Here is a 22,624-nt window from a genome sequence, read left to right on the forward strand (position 1 = left end):
GCTATTTCATCGTTTTGGGGGTGGGGGGGGGGGGGGTTGCGGTTTTTGTCGTAGCTAGCCTTCATAAGACGAAGGCAAGACTTCGTCTTATGAAGCGGGGTCATTTAGAAGTTTAAGTTGATTTTCCATAATTTACAGTTTTTACTTAAGCTAAAACGTAAACCGTAGAAAATCTATTTAGCTTTCCCTTGAATATTTAATTAGTATCTGAAATATTTCCATGCGCAAGAGGTATATTCGTAACTTTGCGTTACATTTGTTGCGTTACATCACAAGCCTCGCTTTGAATCCTTATTTCTCGGAATCAGGACGGAAGTGCACGACTTCTTAGAACAATCGAACGAACGTTTGCAACTTAAAAATTCGCAGTTGCCATACGCTCAGTTATCCTTGTTCCAGCCCTTCGACAAGTTAACTTATCGCTTATTGAAATCTCTTCGTCGGCGAGGACGAATCGTTTAAAGCCAGCAAGATTAAAAATGCTTCTAAAGTGGATTCGGACGTAAAAAAGGTAAGCGAGTAAAATACCACAATGTGGCGCTTGGCAGGAATTTAGTCGGTTTGTTTTCTTTTATAAAACAGTACATGAACATGCACACCCCTTATAGCATTACTAACCTTTTCTCCCTAAGATCAAGTGTATAAATTGCCGTACTGTTGAACTGTATATCAGTATTTCGAAGTTATATGTTTAAAACCAAAACATTTCTACCGATTTTGAATCAGCGGTCAAGGTACAGCGATTTCCGTATAATTAAACTACTTAATTGACGTAAATCTATACAGGCAGCCCTCAGTTCCCGTTTCGAAACCTCGAAAACTAACAAGGATCGGAATCTTCTTCTTTGATGTCTTTACGAGATGTGATAAAACTGAAATGGCATCCGATCGATCATCGGCAAACAACAGTATCAAGACCGGACCTGATGAAGGAAGCAAGTTTTATCGATTGTTTTTGGCATTATTTTGGGACACTTTCTTTATATTATCTCAATTTTGGGGTCACTATAAATCCTTATAAAAACGGCTAAACTCGATAAACAAAAAATAAGGTTGGTAAGCATATTGTAGTTGACTTTAATAGTTTTCAAAATGACTGCAGTGAGCGGAAAGCGAAAGCGAGACAGACTGATAAAGGGGAATACCCCATATGTTAAAGGTCAAATGCAACGAAATTTGATGAAATTTTATTTAAGACTCATTTTGACTTTAAATGAAAGGAAATACTGTGAATAATCATAATCTAAAGTTTTAAACGATTTGGTTAAAACGTCGCTGAGATATTCGATGTTAAAGACAGCCCTTTATCTTCGCTTCACAAACGGAACGGTTCGGAAAAGCTTCGGAAAATTGTCGGAAATGGATTTTGTGACGTCACATGTGGCGAGCTTCGACGCGCGAAGATGCAGCAAAGTGCTGTTCCAAGTTTGTCTCTACCAGGTCTGCTGCACCTTTTGGCATTTAAAATCCCGATAAAGCCGGATGACCATTCGAAATATCTTCTTAAAGACGAGGAGCGATGCAAGGAATGGTTGAGATCGACGAAAAAGAGAGGATGTGTATGCCAAATGCACGCTGGCTTTGCTCAGCAAATACAATATCATCCGACATGTTTTTCTCAGAAAGCTTCCAGCAGAATCTTGCACTTTGGTCCGTGTTCCAGCCCTAGAAACTTCAAATGAGACCTGGCGCTTCTCCTCTTATTACCAACTTGGAAAGAAAGCCGTTAATCCAGGACTAATGCGAAATCGTTTGCGACGAAATGCAGAATTCGAAGGTAAAGTCGCTAATAAACTTACCCATTGTCTGGGAACCCCAAAGTTGTACTTTCTTGTATTATATTGAACTTAGATTCACACACTACTTCCTTAACCTGACGCTAGTCGCTTCATAAACTTCTACCAAAACTATAACTTTACTGTTTGCGTGAAATATTGTGAATCGCGAGGCTGGTATTAAAAATATATTTTTTATTACAGGAAGGAACTAATTTGCAGACTTTTTATGTTTATGTTTCTTTTTACTTAAAAATGATATTCCCTATATTGCTTCGATCGTCTAAAAAGCTAAATTATACATGCAGACATTGAAGGAAAATAATGCTTTTAATTTACAGTATTGTGTACAATGAAACACTCTTTTCAATGTTTGTTTATAGCGGAGCCCCCGCGCGCGCCAGCGCGCCCGCGGAGCACCATGGGTAATGCGGGTACGTGAGAATTTTTGTAAACCCAGGAGGCCGGAAAAATTTGGTGCGTACGCCCGCCCGCCCGCCGCGCGTACAGACTCTTGGGGAGGGGGAGGGGAGTCCCAAGGCAACCCAAGCGGGGGGGAGACAATCTTCTGCCTCCTTGGTTAACCAGAAATGAGTGAGGTCAACGACTAAGATCTTTGATATTGGACATCCATTTTATGGTCAATTGACAGCTGTCAAAACAAGGTATCCGCTGACCAGTATTACATGACCATATCGCGGGCTCAGGTTTAGAACTGGTCAAGGTCGCGTGTTTTTTTGAAGTTGACCGCTGACCAAGTGATGGCATTGCTATTGGACCGCGGGCGCAAGTGAGTCGGTTCAGATTTACATGAAGGACAAAGTGAACAACCCGGACAGTTTGTAAGCTGAAAAAGAAATGTCTTCGTAAATATTTCTTAGTCTACCCCGTCTAAAGGTTTTACACATCATGGAAGTTCTGGCAAACGATAAGGGCTTACGGGGAGATCCGAAACAGCTGGCGAGCGAGCGAGTTTCTACCGTTTCGGCGGTTGACCAACTCGGAAATTAATTGAGCTAAACTCAATTCACTGAAGTGAAGGAAAAAAGTGTCAATAGCTACACGGATGGAGAAGGCTGAAATAGACCTTCGCAGATAATTCAAAGGTCGTTGGTGCTGGAGTATAATTTAAAGCTTACATGTTCTACGCAGTTGGATAATAATACGAAAAACTGCGGCCGCTTCGCCTCCGATTAATTGGCATGAGCTGGTTGAAAGCTTTGCCCTCTGCTCATGTCTGCTGAATTGACAAGCATTCTCCGACTTCAAATATGAGGTAACAAACTTTGACTTTACTGAACACACTAAGTCCATGTTTTTTTTTGTGAAAATCTGTAATTATATGCTTTATGAGTGAATTTGCTTCTGTTTAGTGGTTCTGGTTTACAGAACTTTATATTAAGTTGAATTGTTTATAATGAAACTCCCAGCTAAACTTAGTGTTTTAGTTTTTTAAGTCATCTATTTATTCTTATTTACTCGCTGTTGGAATTTGTTTGAACAAACTATTTTGGAGTCGTGGACGATTACGCCAAGAGATCGTTACGTTGCGAATTTCTTGCGTTGAATTGACCCGTTTTTACCACACCTTAGCAGAAACAAAAAAAATCAGTTTATTTCCACATAAAATTACATGTATCTTAGTTAATTATTTTGAGTAATTTTATAAAACACAATTGTTCGCTCTACTTGTAATCCATGCCATTTTAGACACTGTATGCAGCTATGTATGCAAACTTTAATTCATTGACTATCATTATGACAGTGTTAAATGTGTATCTTTGAAAATCTTATAAGTATTACTGTTAGGAGAAAAGCTTTTATGATGTGGCAATGTTTTTTTCTATACAGGTAAGTTAACAAGAAATCCCCAAGTAGAAAAGCTAAATATCCCATGTAGGAAGGAAGGGTCACTACACTGAGTGTATAAACGAAAGAGGCTAATTATATTTGATGAGATCCATTAAATAAGACATAATTTTTTATAAATTATTTTTATAAACAGGGCTTTTAATTAGAGCTGGTGTGGTGGTTTTTAATAGATTATTTATGTCAATCCTTCTTTTAGCTGGTGTTATATTCTTATATTTTCGAGTTGGAATTCGAGTTAACATTTCGAGTTAGGATTTCAAGTTGGATTTTCGAGTTGGATTTCGAGTTAGGATTTCGAGTTGGATTTTCGAGTTGCTTACCGTACTTAACACTCCGGTTAGCCTACTATACACGCCGGTTAGCCTACTATGCACTCCGCGGGTTAGCCTACTATACACTCTGGTTAGGCCACTATGCACTGCGGTTAGCCTACTACACACTCCTGTTAGCCTACTATTTACTTCGGTTAGCCCACTATGCACTCCGGTTAGCCTGTTTATGGTTAGCTTTCAATAATTGTAATGGGTTTTGCTTTGTCAAAAAAAAATCCAACTCGAAATCTGAACTCGAAAATTCGACTCGAAATCCTAACTGTAAAATTCAACTCGAAAATCCAACTCGAAATCCAACTCGAAATCCTAACTCGAAATCCAACTTGAAATCCTAATTTGGGAGTTAGTTTGTCTCTCCTCAATGACATTCAAAACAACTACATATGTATTAGTAGACAATTTAAATAATTAATATTTCACTAAAAGTATGTTTTCATGAAATGCCTAGATCTTCTACCAGAAAATATCTATACCTAGCCTCACTGTGGAAGGTTAAATGGTTTGAATGTCACCTCCCCTCACAAACTCCTTTTAAAATTCCAATGTGTGGTTATGGCAGATATCCAGCTCATCCTCGTGTATGAACCAGTGAAACAAGGCATCAAAGAACCTCAAAACAACATGGAGCAGGAAAACAATAGCTCCAAAACAAAGAAATATTTCACAGGTTCTTACACCAAGGAAAACCCAAATATTCAGATCCATCCCATGTAAGGTCAATGGAAGTTCCAAAAGGGCTAGGGGGAGGGAGGGGGGGGGGGTTGTTTAAAGGCCAAACCTTTTAATTAAGAGGGGGTGTTAGGGTTTGCAGTGATGCTTTGAGTTTATTAAAATATTTAGTTGACTTCGCAGTTATCAGTAAAACAATAGTCTGTGCTGATACATCTCTGTTAAATATCTAATGGATCATTTTGCATCCAGTAGTTTGGCTTCAGTTAAACAAGCTTGAGTTAAGTGTTTTGTCCTATAAATTATTGATATTGATGCCAATTAATCAATTTTAATTTAATCTGTGGCATTTGACTTTTTTTCAGGGTTAACATGAGTTGCAGATTTTGCAGAGCCACAGACACAAAAACAGACAAGGACAAGGACATAAATAGAAAACAGGAAAGATTAAATCCAGCTCGATGTTTGGGTGTCGTCATGATGCTATTTTTAAGAGACTAGGGACATGTAAATTAAAAACAAGAGAAGCTGCAAATAAGCAAAATTTATATTTTAAATGTTAACCTATTTACAGTTTACTTCAGAAAAAGACTTCTTGATTGACCTGTCACTTTCACATCTTGTTAGATGAAACAAGGGCATTACGAAGTGATCTTTTGAAAAATATACAGCCAAAACAGTAATGGCAGAAATGGTGGTAGTTTAAAATTGCTATTTTCAATGTTTTGACTGGTAAGAAACCACATATGACCAAGCTTAAATCTGTTTGGCCAGTTAACATGACCTGCAAGTGTCCAAATGTTTTGAGCCCTCGACTACACAGGACTTACATGTAGTTGTCTAATTATATGATAAGATCTTTGGTTGACCTTGGGGGAGGTAGTGGAGTTACAAAGCAATGTAATTATTTGAATTTGGGTTGGTTATGCTGAAACTGGTGGTACTGTAATATTCTAAAGTATAGGTGAGTTTAAAATCGTTATTGCAAGCAATATGCATTACCAATTTCATTCTTATGTACTGTATGCTGTGTACAATTTATAAGAACAGCTATGTTTTTAAAATAAGTGAAATATTCTAATCCATAAGGTACCATGTAGCAACCAAATTGTGACTCACTTGCTTACTTTGTGAACTCCATGACGAATGGGCAACATGACTCCAAAAAATGTGGACAATAATACAAACAATTTTTTGAAAGAATAGTCAAAGTATTGATGTTATATTTTTTCTTGCATAGTTTTATACACAAGCAAACATGATTCTATTTTTTTCTACGTAATTAAATAACAAAACTGAGTTTGAGACTCACAAACAATATTCTAGCTTCCCAGAATTTTTGCTTTTTTTTCTGTAAGTGAAGTGAAACCCCTTAAGAGGAAGGGGAGTCAAAAGACATGTAAAAGTAAATAAGGTGCTATCATCTTCTTTTTTTTGGGGGGGGGGGTGGGTTGGGGATGGGGTGATCCTGTTCGGTGCAATGACAGAATGTCACTTCTTTGTTTTCGGAGTTAGGTTCACCCCTGTTTGCTCGCAGTTAGCTTTATTCATCCAGTTTCCTTGCGGTTAGCTTCCACTGTAGTTTGCTTGTGGTTAGCTTTCACTCCGGTTTGCTTGGAGTTAGCTTGATTTGGGCAATATGCTCTAAACCCTTAGCTATAACTTCTGCCATTTCCATTCAAAATTAAAATATAGGCAAATAGTGAAAATGAAAATAAATAAATGAGTGAATGAAAAACATTAAAATCAACCTTATTATAAATGTAGATGTTTGTTATTTCCTTTATACTCTAAATGTTAAGTGATTTTCTTTCTTTTAAAGCTGGTAAAGCAACAACAAAAATGCCTTATTTACTATGTGATATGCCTATCTACCCGGACATGCAGCCCTACTCCTCCCTCCTTTTTTTTACACGAAGGTAACATAATTGCCCGTTTTGCAACATAATTTCCCATCCAGACTTCTTAATGCTGTCGGTGGAATTATAACGTTTTGATTGATTTTGTTTGTTCTCTTATTTGGTGTTGCTGTACACGGTACCCGGAAGGGGGGATGGTACTCTCATATAAGAGCTATACGGGTATGTGCCTCTCAACAGGGTATGCTTTTTTGCCTCTCTGACTCTGAAACAGGGTATACAAATCACCCTTTTGACTCTGAAACAGGGTTGATTGTTTTCCCAGAATCATGATTGAACACTATCAAGTATAGCTATGAAACTCCGCCCCTTTCATCTATCTTCATATATTTCCATTGTGGATATTGCTGGAACAGGGTACCTACCTTGCAGTGTTTGACTGGAACAGGGTCGCAAATTGAACCTGCTGTCTCTGAAACAGGTCCAGAGTCTCAGCAACTCAGCGGCAACCCCCATAGTAATTTTTGGGGAGTACTCCCCCACCCCCCCCCCCCCCCGAACACAGTAAAAAAGAAATAAGGAACAATACAGTCAACTCTCTCTAAAACGGACACCGTCGGGACCGGCTCCAATTGTCCGTCTTAGAGAGGTGTCCGTCTTCTAGGGAGTTTAGTTACAGTAAAATGACTGAAAAACGGCAGGGACGGGGCCAACACCAGGTGTCCGTCTTAAAGACGTGTCCGTCTTATAGAGGTGTCCGTTAAGAGAAAGTTGACTGTATTAATTATTATTTATTAAAAGAATAAAACGAATAAAAAATTCTTAGCCTTAAAGTTGTACAATGGCCAGAATTCAGAGTTCAATAAAGTGCAAAAAAATTAACTGGGGAGCTCCGCTTTTAGGCTTGCCTAAATCTATATATTATTTGAAATTATTATGAATGCTAAATATAACAACGAAAATACCCCCGACTGAACATTGTTGGTGCCCAAGAAAAGGTTTATATTTTTCATGTAAACTACATGTATATGATGAGTTTGTTCACTTGTAAAGGCCAATTTACCTGATTCATTTGTTGTTCAGATCTGCATTAACCCCATTTCAGTCCAGTACAATGACTGTTGCATTGCATAGCACTCATTATAAGTCAAGTATAAGTCAAGTGAACTACTGGCTCAGGAGAATCTACAACCAGATTGTAGGTGTGTCATGACAATTTATTTCTGAAATTAACTTTTCATAATTTTGTCTGCCCCAAATCTGTTGACCTTTTACAAATTCCTCAGTAACAGCTTTAGGCATACTCCCTTTAAAAATCTATATGGGTATTTTTGGTGCCCAAGACCCCCTCCCCACTTGCTGGGGGTACTCCCATACTCCCATAGACTTTCCAAAAGTCGTTCGCTTGATTCTGGCTTGGTGGTAGTAGACCCCGGTGCGAACCCGGTGCGGAGCTCTCGCGCTCCGCTCTTGAGCTCTCGGGCTTCGCGCTCTGTGAGCTCGACTTGTAAGCAAGCCTAATACTCCCATATATGAGCTTGATAGGAAAATGCATGTGTGCTGCTGTGTGTTTTTCAAGCAGATGAGTTTAAGATGGAATAGTGATACAATAGTTTGGGGTAGGGTAGGGATTTTCTGTGTGTAGTCTAGCATACTACGATAGGGTACTGCAAAATAAGCTGAAAATGGTCTGGGATAGGGTACGGTTACAGAGTCCCACCAGCTCACCCCTACTCAAAAATATAAAGAGTACCCCCCCCCCTTTCCTCAAGGTGAAAGAGTATTGTTTTTAGCCATTCTGAAATTGGGTATTTTTAAGATTATCAATTTCTTTGTAAACTTGGAAATAGTTTTTTGAAGAACCTACTGTTTGTATTCATACTGTTGTATTCATCCCTTAGTCCGACATAAGGTGATAAATTACAAGCAGTGCATGCAGAGGATATAATGTCTCCTTTGGGGGTCTTGGAAAATCACTGCACTCAGTTTGATTGTCATCTAGCTGCTTATCATTTTGCTCGTTTTTAAGCTATAAGCACTTAAAGTGAAAATTAAGGGTAATTTTTGATAGATTTTACTGTTGCTATGGTTACCAGTGACAAACTAAAAATGACCACAACTTGTTCGGCAATGATCAGATGGTACATTTGTTTGATAAAATAATTGCAGCATTAACTGACAAATAATTAGTACTGACCCATCATGTAATAGGCTGGAAAGTACTAGAAACTGTTATCAGCTTCTTACACATGCATATTTCAGTGAACTTGCATAGCCATCTCTCTGCATCCATTTGTTAACATTGTCTTTCGACATCGTCTTAAAATGTGCTGTTTTAAGTGACGGATACTGGTGTTGGTTTCATGCAAACTAGCGCACAAAATCAGAAGGTCATGCTAGTGGGCTGTGATTGCTTGATTTGGATCTGTGTTGTTTGTACATGTTTACCATGTCCAAAGATGGATGTTGACAAAGGGGCTATGCATTGATGTCCGACCCCATCCAACCATAACAAAAGAACATATTACCCATTAATAGTACCAATAAATGTACAAAACAAAGAAGCTGACATAAAATGACAAATTGCATGAACAACTTTATATAAAAATAAATAAACCTTTATTTAGACATGGAGAGAATTAAAGCTAGAAGCTTGTGGGGCAGTGTATAATTTCCAAATCGAAATGGAATTTGGAAGTGTTGATTTTTGTGGAGGGGAAAAACTGGAGAACCCAGAGAAGAACCCTCAGAGCAAGGCCAAGAACGAACAACAAACTCGACCCACATATGATGCCAAATCAGGAAATCGAACTCAGGACAATTGGTGGGAGGCAAGGACTCTCACCACTTGCCATCCCTTCTTCCTAGCATATTTTATAATAATGCAGCTTTGACAAAATCTCATGATAATTTGTACATACAAGGATGTGTAAGCAAGGTCATTGAAACACAAAACTAGGTGTAAATTTTTCCTGCTACATGTCCCAGTGTCAGGTCCTGTGTCAGCACACAAGTTAGATCTTATAACCTGGGTCTTAAGAAATGCAAGTTGCCATAAATTACTGTTGAAATTGTTATCTTCGACCTACACCCCATCTACTTAAGACAATTCCCTTTTCAGAGAATCATCAGTAAAATCAACTGAAAAATATAAGGGCCAGATTACAAGATAATCACCTAGGTTAATAATTCGGCAAATAAAGAGCAATATTAATACCAGGCATAATTCTGATTGAAGCTAAAAGGCCACGCAGTCGCGGTATTTAATTTCAATCTTTGAAAATAAATTATTTGGCTGAGGGGAATGAGTTTAAAGCTTCTAAAGGTTTAATCGATTCTTCAAGGTGTGTTATTTTAGAGAACACACTCAGCTCAGCTCGGGCAATGCTACAATTAAACAGTGTACAAATAATTCCACATTGCAATCCTTTCGAACAAAAGCAAGACAATACTTCAACTTAAGATTCAACTATTTATTTATTTCAAATTCTTTGAAAGCCGTTTCCATTATATTTATTAGGCTCACCAATATATGTGGCATATTCCTTCGTTGTTGGTGCATCTAGATGTTGCCGGATTAAACGCCATCTTGTTCACTCGCAGAGTCGGAATTAAACACTCCAGAAATCGATTTAATCCTTGCCAGATGCCGTTAGTTCGAACTGATATGGCTGTATTTAGACTTTTCGAAGGCTTGAATCAAAGTCGTCATCGGTTTCAACTAACGGCTGTTTCATAAACTCTGGAAATCCATCGAACAAACCCAAGGATTTGCAAGGATCGATCAAACAAGTGAAAATTTGCTCGCCACACCTGACGTCACAAATACCTCTATTCGATTCCATTCCACGCGCGGCCATTTTTGGTTCGTTTTCGTGAAGTCTTCGGAAATCGTCGGATTTTTATCTCCTAAGCGCCACAATTCGCACAAAAACCATTTCTGAGAGTTTATTATCATTAGTACCTTCATAAACGACAGGTTTGCGGACAAAAGAAAAAAATTTCCAATTTCGTTGCATTTGACCTTTAATTTGTTTCCCCAAATATCATAACATTACATTTTATTCGTTTTCCTTTCGATCAGTTGACTGAAAGGTTGGCCTTTAGCAGAGTTTCAGTAAAAAGCTCGATAGTCCTATGCAAATCACGGACTGGTTGGAAAACTCTGTTGAATCTGTAGATTTTTTTTTCTAGTTTTAAATTTAAATGTACGGAGCTGAGGGTCGTCTAAATTATCCCACTCAGACCGAATAAATTCAAGACTTTCGACACATCAAACTTCAAATGAGTCAAATTTATATTATGAACCTAGTTCTTTTGTGCATGAAATATGTTACTTATATTGAGATCAATTTATTGGTTTGAGTTCATTCACAACTGGAAACGTATACACAGTAACCCTGTAAAGAATTGATAAAGAAATATTTATATGGCGTCCAAATTTAGACAGACTTACGTTTTCACCAGAAAACCGAAAGCAGCCGAAAATCTTGTGAAGGAGTTGAACCATCGAATTTGTTTTCTGTTTCTACTTGTCGTGTTTGCTACACTTGGCGTGTCCCTGTTGCCATTAGTTTAGTTGATAATATTTCATGCAAACGGTTCAATAGTCCGAAAGCGCAGATTTCGAGGGGTGGCTAACTTTGTGAAATAGACGAATATTATAACTATTTTAAGGGGACTGTGTCACGGCTGAGTTAAATTTATTTCTTCAAGTTTTGCCAAATATTCGCTATGAAACTTAATTTTTGCGAAGAAATAACTTCTTTGGATCTTAATGACAAAATCATAGCGTCATTGCAACCAAATATGACTCCCGGGCGTTATAATTTAAAGTTTCAAGAAAAAAACTGAGTCTAACTCCAGGGCTCGAGACTAACGGTAGCCAACTAGCCAAAGGCTACTAAAATTTAGGTTTTGGCTACCAGGTTTGGCATTTCTACTAGCCATTTGGTTAGTGAAAAACTTGGAAAAGTCAACTGTTTTTGATAGAAATCAATATACCTAGCCTGACTAGAGAAAAACTACTTTTGGCTAGTAAAATCTGACAGGTCACTGGCCAGTAAACCAGTGAGTTAAAACGTTAGTCTCAACTCTCAAGCCCTGAACTCTGAAAACTGTTCAGCCTAATAGTATTTCAAAACCTCATATCGCAATTCGTTTCAATCGTCTTGCTTTTGGCCATCCGTACCTTGTTTTGTATTTGCTGTGTTATTGAAATGTTCCTTCACTGTTTTTTTTTTCACTGTTTTTTAAAGCAGTTATTTTGACATTTCACCGAATTGTGCGGCCATTTCTTATCCCTTAATTTGGCTAACATCCGTGACACAGTAGTCCCTTTAACTTTTCAGTCATTAGTAGCTACTGTAGATTAAAGTGCTATTGTTTACCTAATTACTTTAGAAAAGGTCAGTAAAGTTATCAGAAATTCTAAGCTGAATACGGAAAGAAGTCCTTAATGAAGCATTGTAAAGAGTCCTGGTATGTATATCGTGTTATTACATGCGTGCAATCTTTAAGGTTACCCGTATTTGATTTCAACAATTTATTCCAAATTCTTTGAAAACAAGAACAATGAAGTATTATAATTAACCTTATACTCAGAATACGTGTGGCAGTTTCGAAACATTTTTGTTTTTGTTTCAGGAGTTAAAGAATAGCTGTCAAGCAATTCATCTGTAACTTATAGCTAAAACACATTTCGACCGAAATGGCAGGTAAGTTGAAGTATATCAATTTCTTATTTCACAGAGAGAAAATATGGAGAGTAGGTTTTGAGTGTGTAGATATGTTTATGATAAAAAAAAATGTCATCGACATCCCTGTTAGGCTTGTAAGCGTAGAATAATTATTAACCATACAAGCTGAAGCATAATATTTCATGCCAAAAATATTAAAAATCACATATTTTCTTATTTGCTCTCGAAGATTTTATTTTATTACTGAATTAACTGCTGCGTATTTTAGATGCACTATTGGTGAGGAATGGCCCACCTCCTACAAACAGCCACGCTCTTAATGTGCTATAGCTTAAACTATTTTAACACAACGTTTCCTATAGTCTAGTAGCATAGGCATTTTCGTTTCTTGACTAAACGTTTGCGAGGTATTTCAAAGTTTAATGTAACAATTGTTATCTGAAAAATTCTGTATCATCATATCCAAGAAAAAAATAAACCTGCGAGTTCTTCTGGGAAAGACCAAGAAAATAACGAAGAAAGTACCGGTGCCTCTAATGAAAATCATCACCATAGCAACGCCTTTATATTTACATCTGAACGAGCCACCTGGCAAACAGTGCCAACACGCGGACAGAATGCAAAGACACAAAGAGAAGGTACTGACAATTAGTAGTTTTTATAAAGTAGACTTTGAGCGTGTTCAAATTTTTCATGAGAGGGAATGAGAGTTTTTTCTCGTTTGGCCCGAGTTGGTCTCAGGAGAGTCAACTCTCATCCTGACTCTTTTACTCGTTTGGTCCGGGCTTTAGTAATAGCCTAAAATTTTAAGTTTCGTATCGCATCGATTTTTTTCTCGACACCATTGCACAGCCGGGAATTGATCATAAACTCCTTCCTAGGGCTTATGCCATCTATATGTTGGACTAACTTCAGCGTCTCATCCAGAGGAGCAGTAATAGGCACAGTTGCTTCACAGCTAAAGCAACCGAAGAGAAGCACTAACAACGGAAGAAAAGGTTACCTGGCACGTGAGGAAGCCCTCATGTTTAATTTGACCAATAAAAATTTAGAACACTTGGGGGTTGAAGTGTCAGGCTGGAAATGCTTGATTGCCTCCAGCATAGGACGTGATGATTCGCCCTGCCCCCCCCCCCCCCCAAAAAAAAAAAAAATAATAATAATAATAAGAGTAAATACATAAATTAAGAAACTCATATAGCGTGTTCTTAAAAAGTAACAACTCTTTGTACGTTTTGAAGTTTCACTTTCAAAGGGGGAAACTTTCAGCAGTTGTACTTACCACCAGATGTAGCAAAGTCTGAACGCCGTATAAAGGAATTCCGGTTGCCCCCCCCCCCCCCCCCCCCCGCTTATAAGCCTCCCTGGTTATAGGCCCAACTACCTGGAAACAAAAATTACATCCGGTTATAAGCCCCCTCCCCCTCCCCGGATATAAGCCCCCTCTGCTGAATGACAGTACTGAACAGGGCTAACCTCCTCGGACATAAGTCCCTCCGTTTAAAAGCCCACCCAAATCTTCTTACGCAGTTGTATAAGCCCAGGGCTTATAACCGGAATTTTACGGTATTATCTACTCTCAGCCCAGGGACAAGGTGGTAGAACTCGGAACAATGCGACTACGCAGGGAGCGCCTCGTGGAAGAGCCAACAGTAGAGGGAGTAAAGGGACATCAAATCGAGCGGTTCCTTACAAAAGGGAACTTAGTGGAGGGGCTGGTAGAGCACGATGTGAGGAAGGACCTGGAACAAGAGGAAAACGGGGACGTGGCCATGATGGTGCACGAGGAAGGTCCAGAGGAAGAGGAGGTGAGAAACTGAGTTACCATTAAGTATGGCCACGCACTTTACTTCAGAACTGACGGCGAGAATTTTTCTCCACATTGATAAATTTTGTTAAACATCTCACGCTAAGAAAGGACCTTTTCCAATACGTTCATCCTGGTTAGACCCCATTGCCAATAGGCAAAGTTTCCTTCCTGGTATTTGCTTAAAAGGTATTAAAAATCAAGGCTAGTTCTTGAATTTACTGATCACTTCATGAATTTTCGTGATATTTTTTCCTGATTGATTGTGATCATTTTTAGAATTCGATTCAAACTTGACACCACTTGATAACAGTGACGAGAAAAAACAAAACAAAGAAGCTACTTATTCACCCATTGAATTGGTAACAATGGAATTTGCGACCACCGTTATGCGGCCACCTGCCTGCCATAAAACCATATGTACAGATGCGAATTCACTGTTGCACCACGCAGTAATTTTATTTTAGAATGGTAAAGGTAATGGTTTCTTGTATAGCGCATTTCCCAAAGCTCAATGTGCTTCACAATTAAAGTCACGGGATGAGATTGGACATCAGCATATCAGGCGTCATTGGCAGCCGCAATCCGTCCATATACGTGATCTCACCCCACCTTCCAATCCAGTACTTCAGACAAAGGCCTGACCACAACACCGGGAACTTCGTGGCCTACTCTTTGCGATAAGTGTGTGGGTTCTTTAACGTCCCCCGCTGCCAATAACACTAGTACTGAAGATGCAGGAGACGAAGCCTAGGATTTATCTTTCTTATCCGAGAAGGCTAGAACATCTAACCATTTGCAGATGTCATTGCAAAGGCAGACGTTCTCAGTCATTTTAAGACCCTGAGTGTTGGTCCGATCTGGGAGTCGAGACCTCCCGCACGACAGTCCGGCGCACCACCAACTGAGCTTAACGGTTAGCGGTTAGAAACTGGAAAATAGGGAATAAACTCTAAGGTAATATAACGTGCTGTAATATACTCAGTGGGCCACATGTGGCAAAGAAAATTCTTTGACTTTGCTTTTATAGCTTTACTGCTGCGTGGTCAAACATTACATTCGCGTTTTTTTTGCTCTGGTCTGGGCTCGTAACTCAGTCAGTAAAACAACCGTGATCTTAACCGGGAGTCGTGGGTTCTAATAAAGCTAAGGCCAAGAAGGAAATATCTGGGTTATTTTACAGTGCTTAAAGTTACCAAAGCGTTAATTTTCAATTTGCTAACCTTTTTGGCAGTGCAGTAAATACAATAAAAAGTTTCTGTTGGCTTTTTTGTGTACAGGACCTAATTTCCAATCTGGACCAGAAGCACGTCAGTCCCGTGACCCAGTCTCCTTAGGATTTACGCAGCCTGGCATTAAGTACGAGTGGAACAGGTTGTATGTTTTGGGTTTATACTTCAGAACAACATCAGACGGTTTGAAAAATTACATCGAGAGAATCAGTGGTTATGATGTGAGGTACGTGGAGTGGTTCAAACCAAATGGAAAAGCCGTCGTGACACTAGACACTACGAAAATTTCAGGTAAACAGTTACAGTAACAGCGTTTGCAAGTAGCTAGAAAGGAGAAAAACATATAACAAAAAGTGTTAAGTAAACAAATGTTTAGTGGTTAACATGGTTAATCCAGTGAAGTAATTTTTGCCGACTAGTGTTGCCAAGAGTACATATCCTTTCTTGTGTTTCACGAAAATCTGAAAACTCCTGTTGTGATTAAATTTTACAAAAAGTGCATAATGCACATTTTGAAAATTTCGCCTTAAGTTTACCTATTTTTTTAAGGTTTTGAAGCTTTTCTTAATCAACTCAGTCGTCTCGAATTTTAACCACTCATTTTTATTATTATTCTTATTGTTATGATGATGTTTTTCTAACTTATAAGTTATCTAATCATTTGGAACTTTCTTATCTTTTATGATAATTTTGGACGTTACATCGATAATGTTTTCAGATTTTGCGAAGATTCTGAGAGAGGCAGAGAAGAGGCCACTTGACGGTGTAAATGTGTTAATTGAACGAGCCCCACAATGTAAGAGCATATATGTCGGCGGTTTTTCCGAAAGCACATCAAAGGAGCAAGTACAGACGTATTTTGACAAAATTGGAGATTTAGAAGAGGTTGTCTTCAATCCAACTTGGGGCGAAGAAGGGAAGGACAAGAGAGCTATTGTGTACTTTAAAGACAAAAAAAGTAAGGATAATAAAACAAAGAGAAATCAACGGTAGATTCTTGTGCGGTTTAAAAATTTGAATGGTATTCAAACATGCTTAGCGCGTCAGCTTATGTATAACGAACATCATTTTACTCTGATAAAGGTGGACAGAGGCCACCGAAAATTTAGTGAATTAAAGCTCATATCGGATGAATCCTTCTAATAATAGAAATAAATTTGTAGACACGTACTCACCTCAAAGCTTGTTTCCAGGCATGGAGAGGAAGGGAAGGGGCGCGTAACACGGCCTGAGTAACCATGATTTCACGGCTTGCAAAGTAGTCAATAATTTGTTTATCAGTGGTAAGTTTGAAAACGACTGTTGTCACAGCCAGCGTAGTGACAGTGGGGAGTCAAAGCAAAATCACCGTGGACAACATCGTTTAACAAACGAATTTGTATTTCACTTAAGAATCTTGCAAATATATATTCTAGATACAGTAGTGATTAGATAGTATTGTCTCTCGGTGTCATAGCTATCCTCCAGCTCACTATGTCTCCCCAAAAACCACGAATTTGGCCATTTTACGTTGTTGTTTTGTCGCTGTTACCAAGTGGCACTTAAGGAAATTGAAATTTCTCTCCTCCAGACTTTTTCAATACTTAAACTTAGATTACTTTTGCTACAGGTGTGAAGAAATCTACCAAGAATGACCACTTCCTTGATGATAGAGTTTTACATGTGGAAGTTTTCTACCCTTTCATGGGAACACTAGTACCAGTTGACCAGCCAACAAGACTATCGCGGCCGACATCAGCTGATGTCGAAGCGACTGGACAGCCTCAATTTTACAAAGCCGTCGACAAGGACATCATGGAATTTTTAATGAAGTCCAATCAAGAAGCAAAACTGAGAGAGCTTCTATATTCGGGGGAACACGCTCGAGTTAGGTGGACCAACGAGGATGGCTATGTGCTGATCAAATACGACGTCGTTGGGAAAAAGGATGACAAGGAATTCGAAGAGAACACTTGGAAAAATCGCTGCTCAGAAGTAATTGACACCTTTATCGACAGTTGCACTGCAAGGAAGTTCCCAGTCGAAGAGGACATTTGGGAAGCAGTAGCCGATCAGTTACCACAGATAGAAAGAATTCTTCCAAAGTTCACAGCACAAATTAAGCTTTTGGATGAAACGCATACCGTTAAATTGGTTTGTCAAAAATCGAACATGCCAGATTTTGAAGAAAAGCTCGCTCGTCGCTTAAAGGACATCAAACAAGAAGAACTTGAGAAAAAGTTGGAGCAGAAGACGTTGACAGACATAACAAGTGAAAAGCTTCAACTTCTACAAAATGCCAGGATTGAGGACATTTTGAAGAAAGCGTTCCATCAAGATCTTCAAGTTAAGATCGACTTGAGCAACAAAAACCTTGTAATAAAGACTCCTAAGGGACACATGACATCTGTCATGCCTTATCTCCGACAGCGCCTGGACGAAATTGATCAAAACGCCTTAGCGATGCCCCCAGAAATTTTAGAAATCTTAAAAACAAAAGTTGGAAAAAGAAAGATGACTGATGAACTGGAGGGATGTTCTTTTAACGTTGATGAGAAGAGCAAAAAAGTCATCCTTCTTGGTAGCACGCCTATTGAAACCAAGCAAGGGAGAGAAAAGGCAAAAAGCGTGCTTCTAAGCGATCGAAATCTTTCAGTTACCGCCAGAGACAATGACCTGATGGCCTCAAAGAAATGGGACGATCTTTGCAAGAAAATGGTAAAACGCCTCACGATCCGCCACAAACGCGAATTAACTAGCATAGCTGTCTTTGGGTTCAAACAAGATGTCAAGGAAGCTGTAAAGAAGATGAGAGACTTCCTCAACGAGAAGAAAGCGACAGAAGGCGAGTTTAGACTTGATTCGTCGATTCATCGAAAGTTCTTCAACGACTATTACAAAAGCGAACTCCAGACAATTGAAGAAGAGCTGACCGACTATGGAGTCAAGATTTCTTTAAATGAAAGCGGGAATGTGATCAGATTTGCAGGAGCTGAACAGGGCGTAAAGGAGGTCGAGGAAAGAATGTATATTCTACAAGACGACATTAAAAAGAAGAGTTTCCACATTTCCACTCCTGGCATGCGAAGCTTCTTAGCCCAAGATGACGGAAAGAGGTTGATTCAAACAGTGGAACAAGAGAACAAGTGTGTTATCGAGATAACTGACGAAATCGAGGACCAAGCTGAAGACGATGAAAGTGAGAGTGGTGAGTCATCAAGCAACAGTAGTGATGGCGAGGCAGAGCTCGATGAGGACGACATCTTTATTACCCCAGAAGGGAAAAAGGTGATCTGGAAGACGGGAAATATTGAAGAAGAGCAGGTTTGTCAGTAATGTTATCTATTCATCCGTTATAGTAGCTATTTGTGAAAAAGTGGGCGGAGTCCCTGGAGTGGGACCCTTTAAGGAATCAATGCCTCACAGCACAAGAAGAAAAAAGGCTAGTTCTCTCGCCACTTCTAGCCATTGTAAACAATCTTTCATTGCTCTCATTGTCACCTCTTTTAAGCAACTTGGCCACACCAGCATTTTGTGTCATTACTGAAAAAGGATGCCGTGATTCTTGGATGTCAAAAATATGAATCCATGAAATGTCCGGCAGTCGAGAATTCAAACGTGGGCAACAGTTCCAAACTTAGTCCCGGAAGGGGTGAGCATTGGTGGAATAATTGACTGATGTCTGAGTCCTACACAATCAAATCCTTTTTTATATGGACACCAAAAAGACCACAAAAAATTTCCGTATCAAGGAGGTGTCCATATTAAGCAGGTGCAGAGTTCGGCTGCATATGCATGTGCCTGGGGTAAACAAATGGCTTGTTGTGGCGGTGGTATTAATGTGGAACACTCACTGTATTGTGTTGCCAACCATCTAATCTTTCTTTTGCATGTCTTCCTTTTGGGTATTCATGGTGCCTCGTTAGTCCTTATAAGGGAGGACTGTTTATACCAACTTGCCATCAATGGTGTATATTATACTATGTTTACACATTCAAACCATCATCGCACAATAGTGTTACACGAATATATTTTTTTATTTTGTTCTAGGCTGACATTTTGGTGTGTTCGGTGGGATCAAATTTCAAACTGAACATTGGTGCAATTGCGAATGCGATGAGCAAAGCTGCTGGTCCAAAGTTACAGGAGGAGTTGAGGAAGTTGAAAGAGACAACAACTGACATGGGCGAAGGAAACATTGTTCACACGGGCCCGGGAAACTTGCCTTGTCGTTATGTGATCCACTGTGTGTGTTGCCCGTGGAAAGGAGATGCTGAGCAAGAGAAGGTCAGGCTATAATATCAGTAATATAAGCCGAGAATAATTAGTCCCGTACTAATTGACATAATTTAATTGGCAGGGTCTTAATACTTGGTTGCTCTTTTAGAGTTAACAGAGGTCTACTGGAAATGGCGGGACAATGTTTTTTGAAATGACATCCGCACCAGAATCTTCACACAAAAGCACTTTTGTTTTTGAATCTAAGACTTGGATTACGTAAAACTGGTTTGCCTTATATTTTAGACCTGAAAACAGCTTACTGAATATCAACAGAAACCCATAAGGGCTGTTCAACCCTAATGGGTTTCTGATATCAATGATTTACCTCAAAGTAAACTATATGTCGTATAGTGTGATCGTCTGGGTAAGTGATTGTCTTGCTTGTGAAGAACTGTTGTTGGTGAATGACGCTTTGACAACCTGAGCGGAAGTCATCTTCAGAGTGAAGATGACTCTGAAGATGAATTGCTCAGGTTGTCGAAACGTCAGTCACCAACAACAGTTCTTGTCAAAACTACTCTCAACGGGACGATCACACTAAACGACCTACTAATACTCCTGGCCATGGGTTCAAACCTTTTACTAGAAGTAAACTATAGGTAAATATCTCTTTTCTTTTTCATTCTGTCGTAGATTCTCCGTGAATTGTTTCGGAAGTGTTTTGACAAAGCTTCAGAGCTGGGTGCGTGCTCAATTGGTTTACCACTCGTTGGGACTGGTAACCTTGGTTTCCCGTATGGAACTGCCGTCCAGATAATGATCCAGTCAGCTGTTGACTACAGCCAGGCTAATCCAGAGTCATCCTTGGAGGAGTTTCGATTTGTAGTGTTCAGTGGCGATCAGAAAGGAATTGCAACTTTTGAAGAGACGTTTGGAGAGTTCAAGAGAGATTACAAACCAGCGCCGAAACCTCAGAAGCGAGACGCTCGTAAAATTAAACCAACACCAGTTACAACCGAATTCAGTTGTAAAGAAGTTAGCATCGGAAATATTCTGCTGAAGGTCATGAAAGGGGACATAACCCAGGAAGACTGTGATGCGATATGTAATGTAATTACACAAGATCTAGACATGAACAGTGGAAATTTGAGTAGGGCCATCTCAAAAGCCTGTGGCAGCGAGGTGGAAAAGGAGTTGAAGTCAAAAGTTCCTCAGCCTCCCGGATCTGCTCTGACCACTTCTGCTGGGCACTTGTCAGTGAAACATATCGTGCACATGGTTGTGGGATCTGGGACGAAGCAGCATCTTCAAACATGTGTAGAGAAAGCTCTTAAAGAAGTTGATTCCTTGGGCTTGACGTCAGTGTCCATTCCAGCGGTTGGCAGTGGTGGACTGGGACGCACAGCTGAAGACTCGGCCAAGGTGGTTTTTGGGGCAATCCGTGCTTTCCTGGTTGCGAGACCATCCAATTCAATTCGTGAGGTACGAGTTGTAGTCTTTGATGTTTCTGCTATTGGTGCGTTCGTTGTCGAGTTGGAAGCAATTCAAAGCGAAACTGAGGAACTCCACCGCTGTGACGAAGACGACGATGATCAGATGTATTGCGAAGAAAGCTTAGAAGCGTCTCTGGATTCCACCAATGAGTCAACAAGGAAACACTGTCAACAAAAGGTCATTGTTTATGGACGGGTGGAAGCACTTGATGCAGTTATGGTAGCCTTGCAAGATGGCGTGGCAAAAGCCTGCGGTAGTCCGCGTGTTTTCCAACAAGAGATCATAAGTCGTCTTCCAAAGCGATGCATACGGGAGCTGAAACGAATGTCACGTATTCGAGATGTGAAATTAGACCAACCAGAGCAAGATACTATTCGGCTAGAAGGGCTTCCCAAAGATGTGATGGACATGCACTCAGAAGTATCAAATGTCATCCAAGAGCAGATGGCAAGAGAGCATAAAGAAGAGCGAGCGGAACAGATGTCCAAAACTGTTCAGTGGTATTTGGTCTATCCCGGAAATCCTGGAAAGCTCGATCCTTTCGAGAAAATTTCCAACAATGAAATAGAATCAGCATTTAAAGCAAAGAAACCTTCGCTTTTATTCACGCATCAGAACCTGAAGGCTGAAATTAACTTCGGGAACAAAGAGGTCACGTTCTTAAGAACAGGAGCCATCAAAAGGGTTCTTCGTAAAGATGGTAAGAACAGAAAGGGATTCACTTTATAGTATATTGATAGTATTAGAGTACAAAAGTATATCCTTTTTGTTACATATTTGTTCCAAATTCTGCTCAGAAATGCAGAATTCTGCCGACAGAGAATTTATGCAGAGTTAAAAGTATACTGAACAAGAGTCAATACCACCACATTTTTACTGTTTGCATGTTTACCGCGTGTTTACCGGTTACATGTTTTCCCGCACTTTGTAATGATTGATGTTTTCCCGCGCATTTTACCGGTTACATGTTTTTCCCCTTTTTAATTGTTGCATGTATTCCTGCACTTTGTACTGATAAATGTTTTCCCGCGCTTTTAACCGGTTATTTTTTCCCGCGCTTTCTAATGGTTACATGTTTTCCCGCCCTTTGCACGGATTACATGTTTTTTTGTACCGATTACATGTTTTCCCGCGCATTTTGGAAGTTACATGTTTTCCCGCGCTTTGCACTGATTACATGTTTTCCGGTACGGATAACATGTTTTCCCGTGCCTTTTACCGGTTGCATCTCTTGGCGTGATCGCAACTCATTAGAAGATTCAGTCAGTTATAAAGCTTCGTGAATGTTTGTTGTTTTTTTCTTTTAATTTCACGAGAAAACTGCTTTATTTTTATTCATTAAAAAAGTGTTACCTCTTCCTGATGAATGGGACCCACAGCCCCGCGATGAAAGTGGAAAAGAGGAGGTTCTTCACTTGGTCAGCCTTGCACAGGACAACCAAGAATATAAAACAGTTCAAGAGAGGTTTCTTCAGTCACTGCGAGGCAAAGCGTCCATCACAAACATCGAGAGAATTCAAAACCCATCGATGTTTAACTCATACATGTTGAGGAAACAGACCATGGATGAAAAGAACGGGACCCTGGAGAACGAACTTCAACTGTTCCATGGAACAAAGCCCGACAGTGTGAAAGCCATCAACGTACAGGGATTTAACAGGAGCCTGTGTGGTATTAACGGTAGG

The 22,624-nt window shown here is 39.5% G+C and overlaps 1 protein-coding gene across 2 annotated transcripts in view; it reads left to right on the forward strand.

Moving 5' to 3' along the window:
* The first annotated feature begins 327 nt into the window (after positions 1-327).
* Positions 328-22,624, forward strand: part of LOC144664613 (uncharacterized) — a 23,063-nt gene continuing 766 nt past the window's right edge. Inside the window, exons 1-11 of one of the 2 annotated variants that reach the window (XM_078525748.1) lie at positions 328-511; positions 11,911-11,988; positions 12,154-12,224; positions 12,674-12,844; positions 13,790-14,014; positions 15,294-15,536; positions 15,964-16,203; positions 16,855-18,548; positions 19,275-19,511; positions 20,139-21,639; positions 22,287-22,619. In XM_078525748.1, coding sequence (XP_078381874.1) covers positions 12,218-12,224; positions 12,674-12,844; positions 13,790-14,014; positions 15,294-15,536; positions 15,964-16,203; positions 16,855-18,548; positions 19,275-19,511; positions 20,139-21,639; positions 22,287-22,619 — 4,651 coding nt within the window. In that variant the 5' untranslated portion in view covers positions 328-511; positions 11,911-11,988; positions 12,154-12,217. The remainder of the gene's footprint in view (positions 512-11,910; positions 11,989-12,153; positions 12,225-12,673; positions 12,845-13,789; positions 14,015-15,293; positions 15,537-15,963; positions 16,204-16,854; positions 18,549-19,274; positions 19,512-20,138; positions 21,640-22,286; positions 22,620-22,624) is intronic. The other variant, XM_078525747.1, reaches the window with a different exon arrangement.

This window comes from Oculina patagonica, chromosome 9 (assembly GCF_052425735.1).
Source record: "Oculina patagonica isolate OP01 chromosome 9, crgOcupat, whole genome shotgun sequence".
Lineage (NCBI taxonomy): Eukaryota > Metazoa > Cnidaria > Anthozoa > Scleractinia > Oculinidae > Oculina > Oculina patagonica.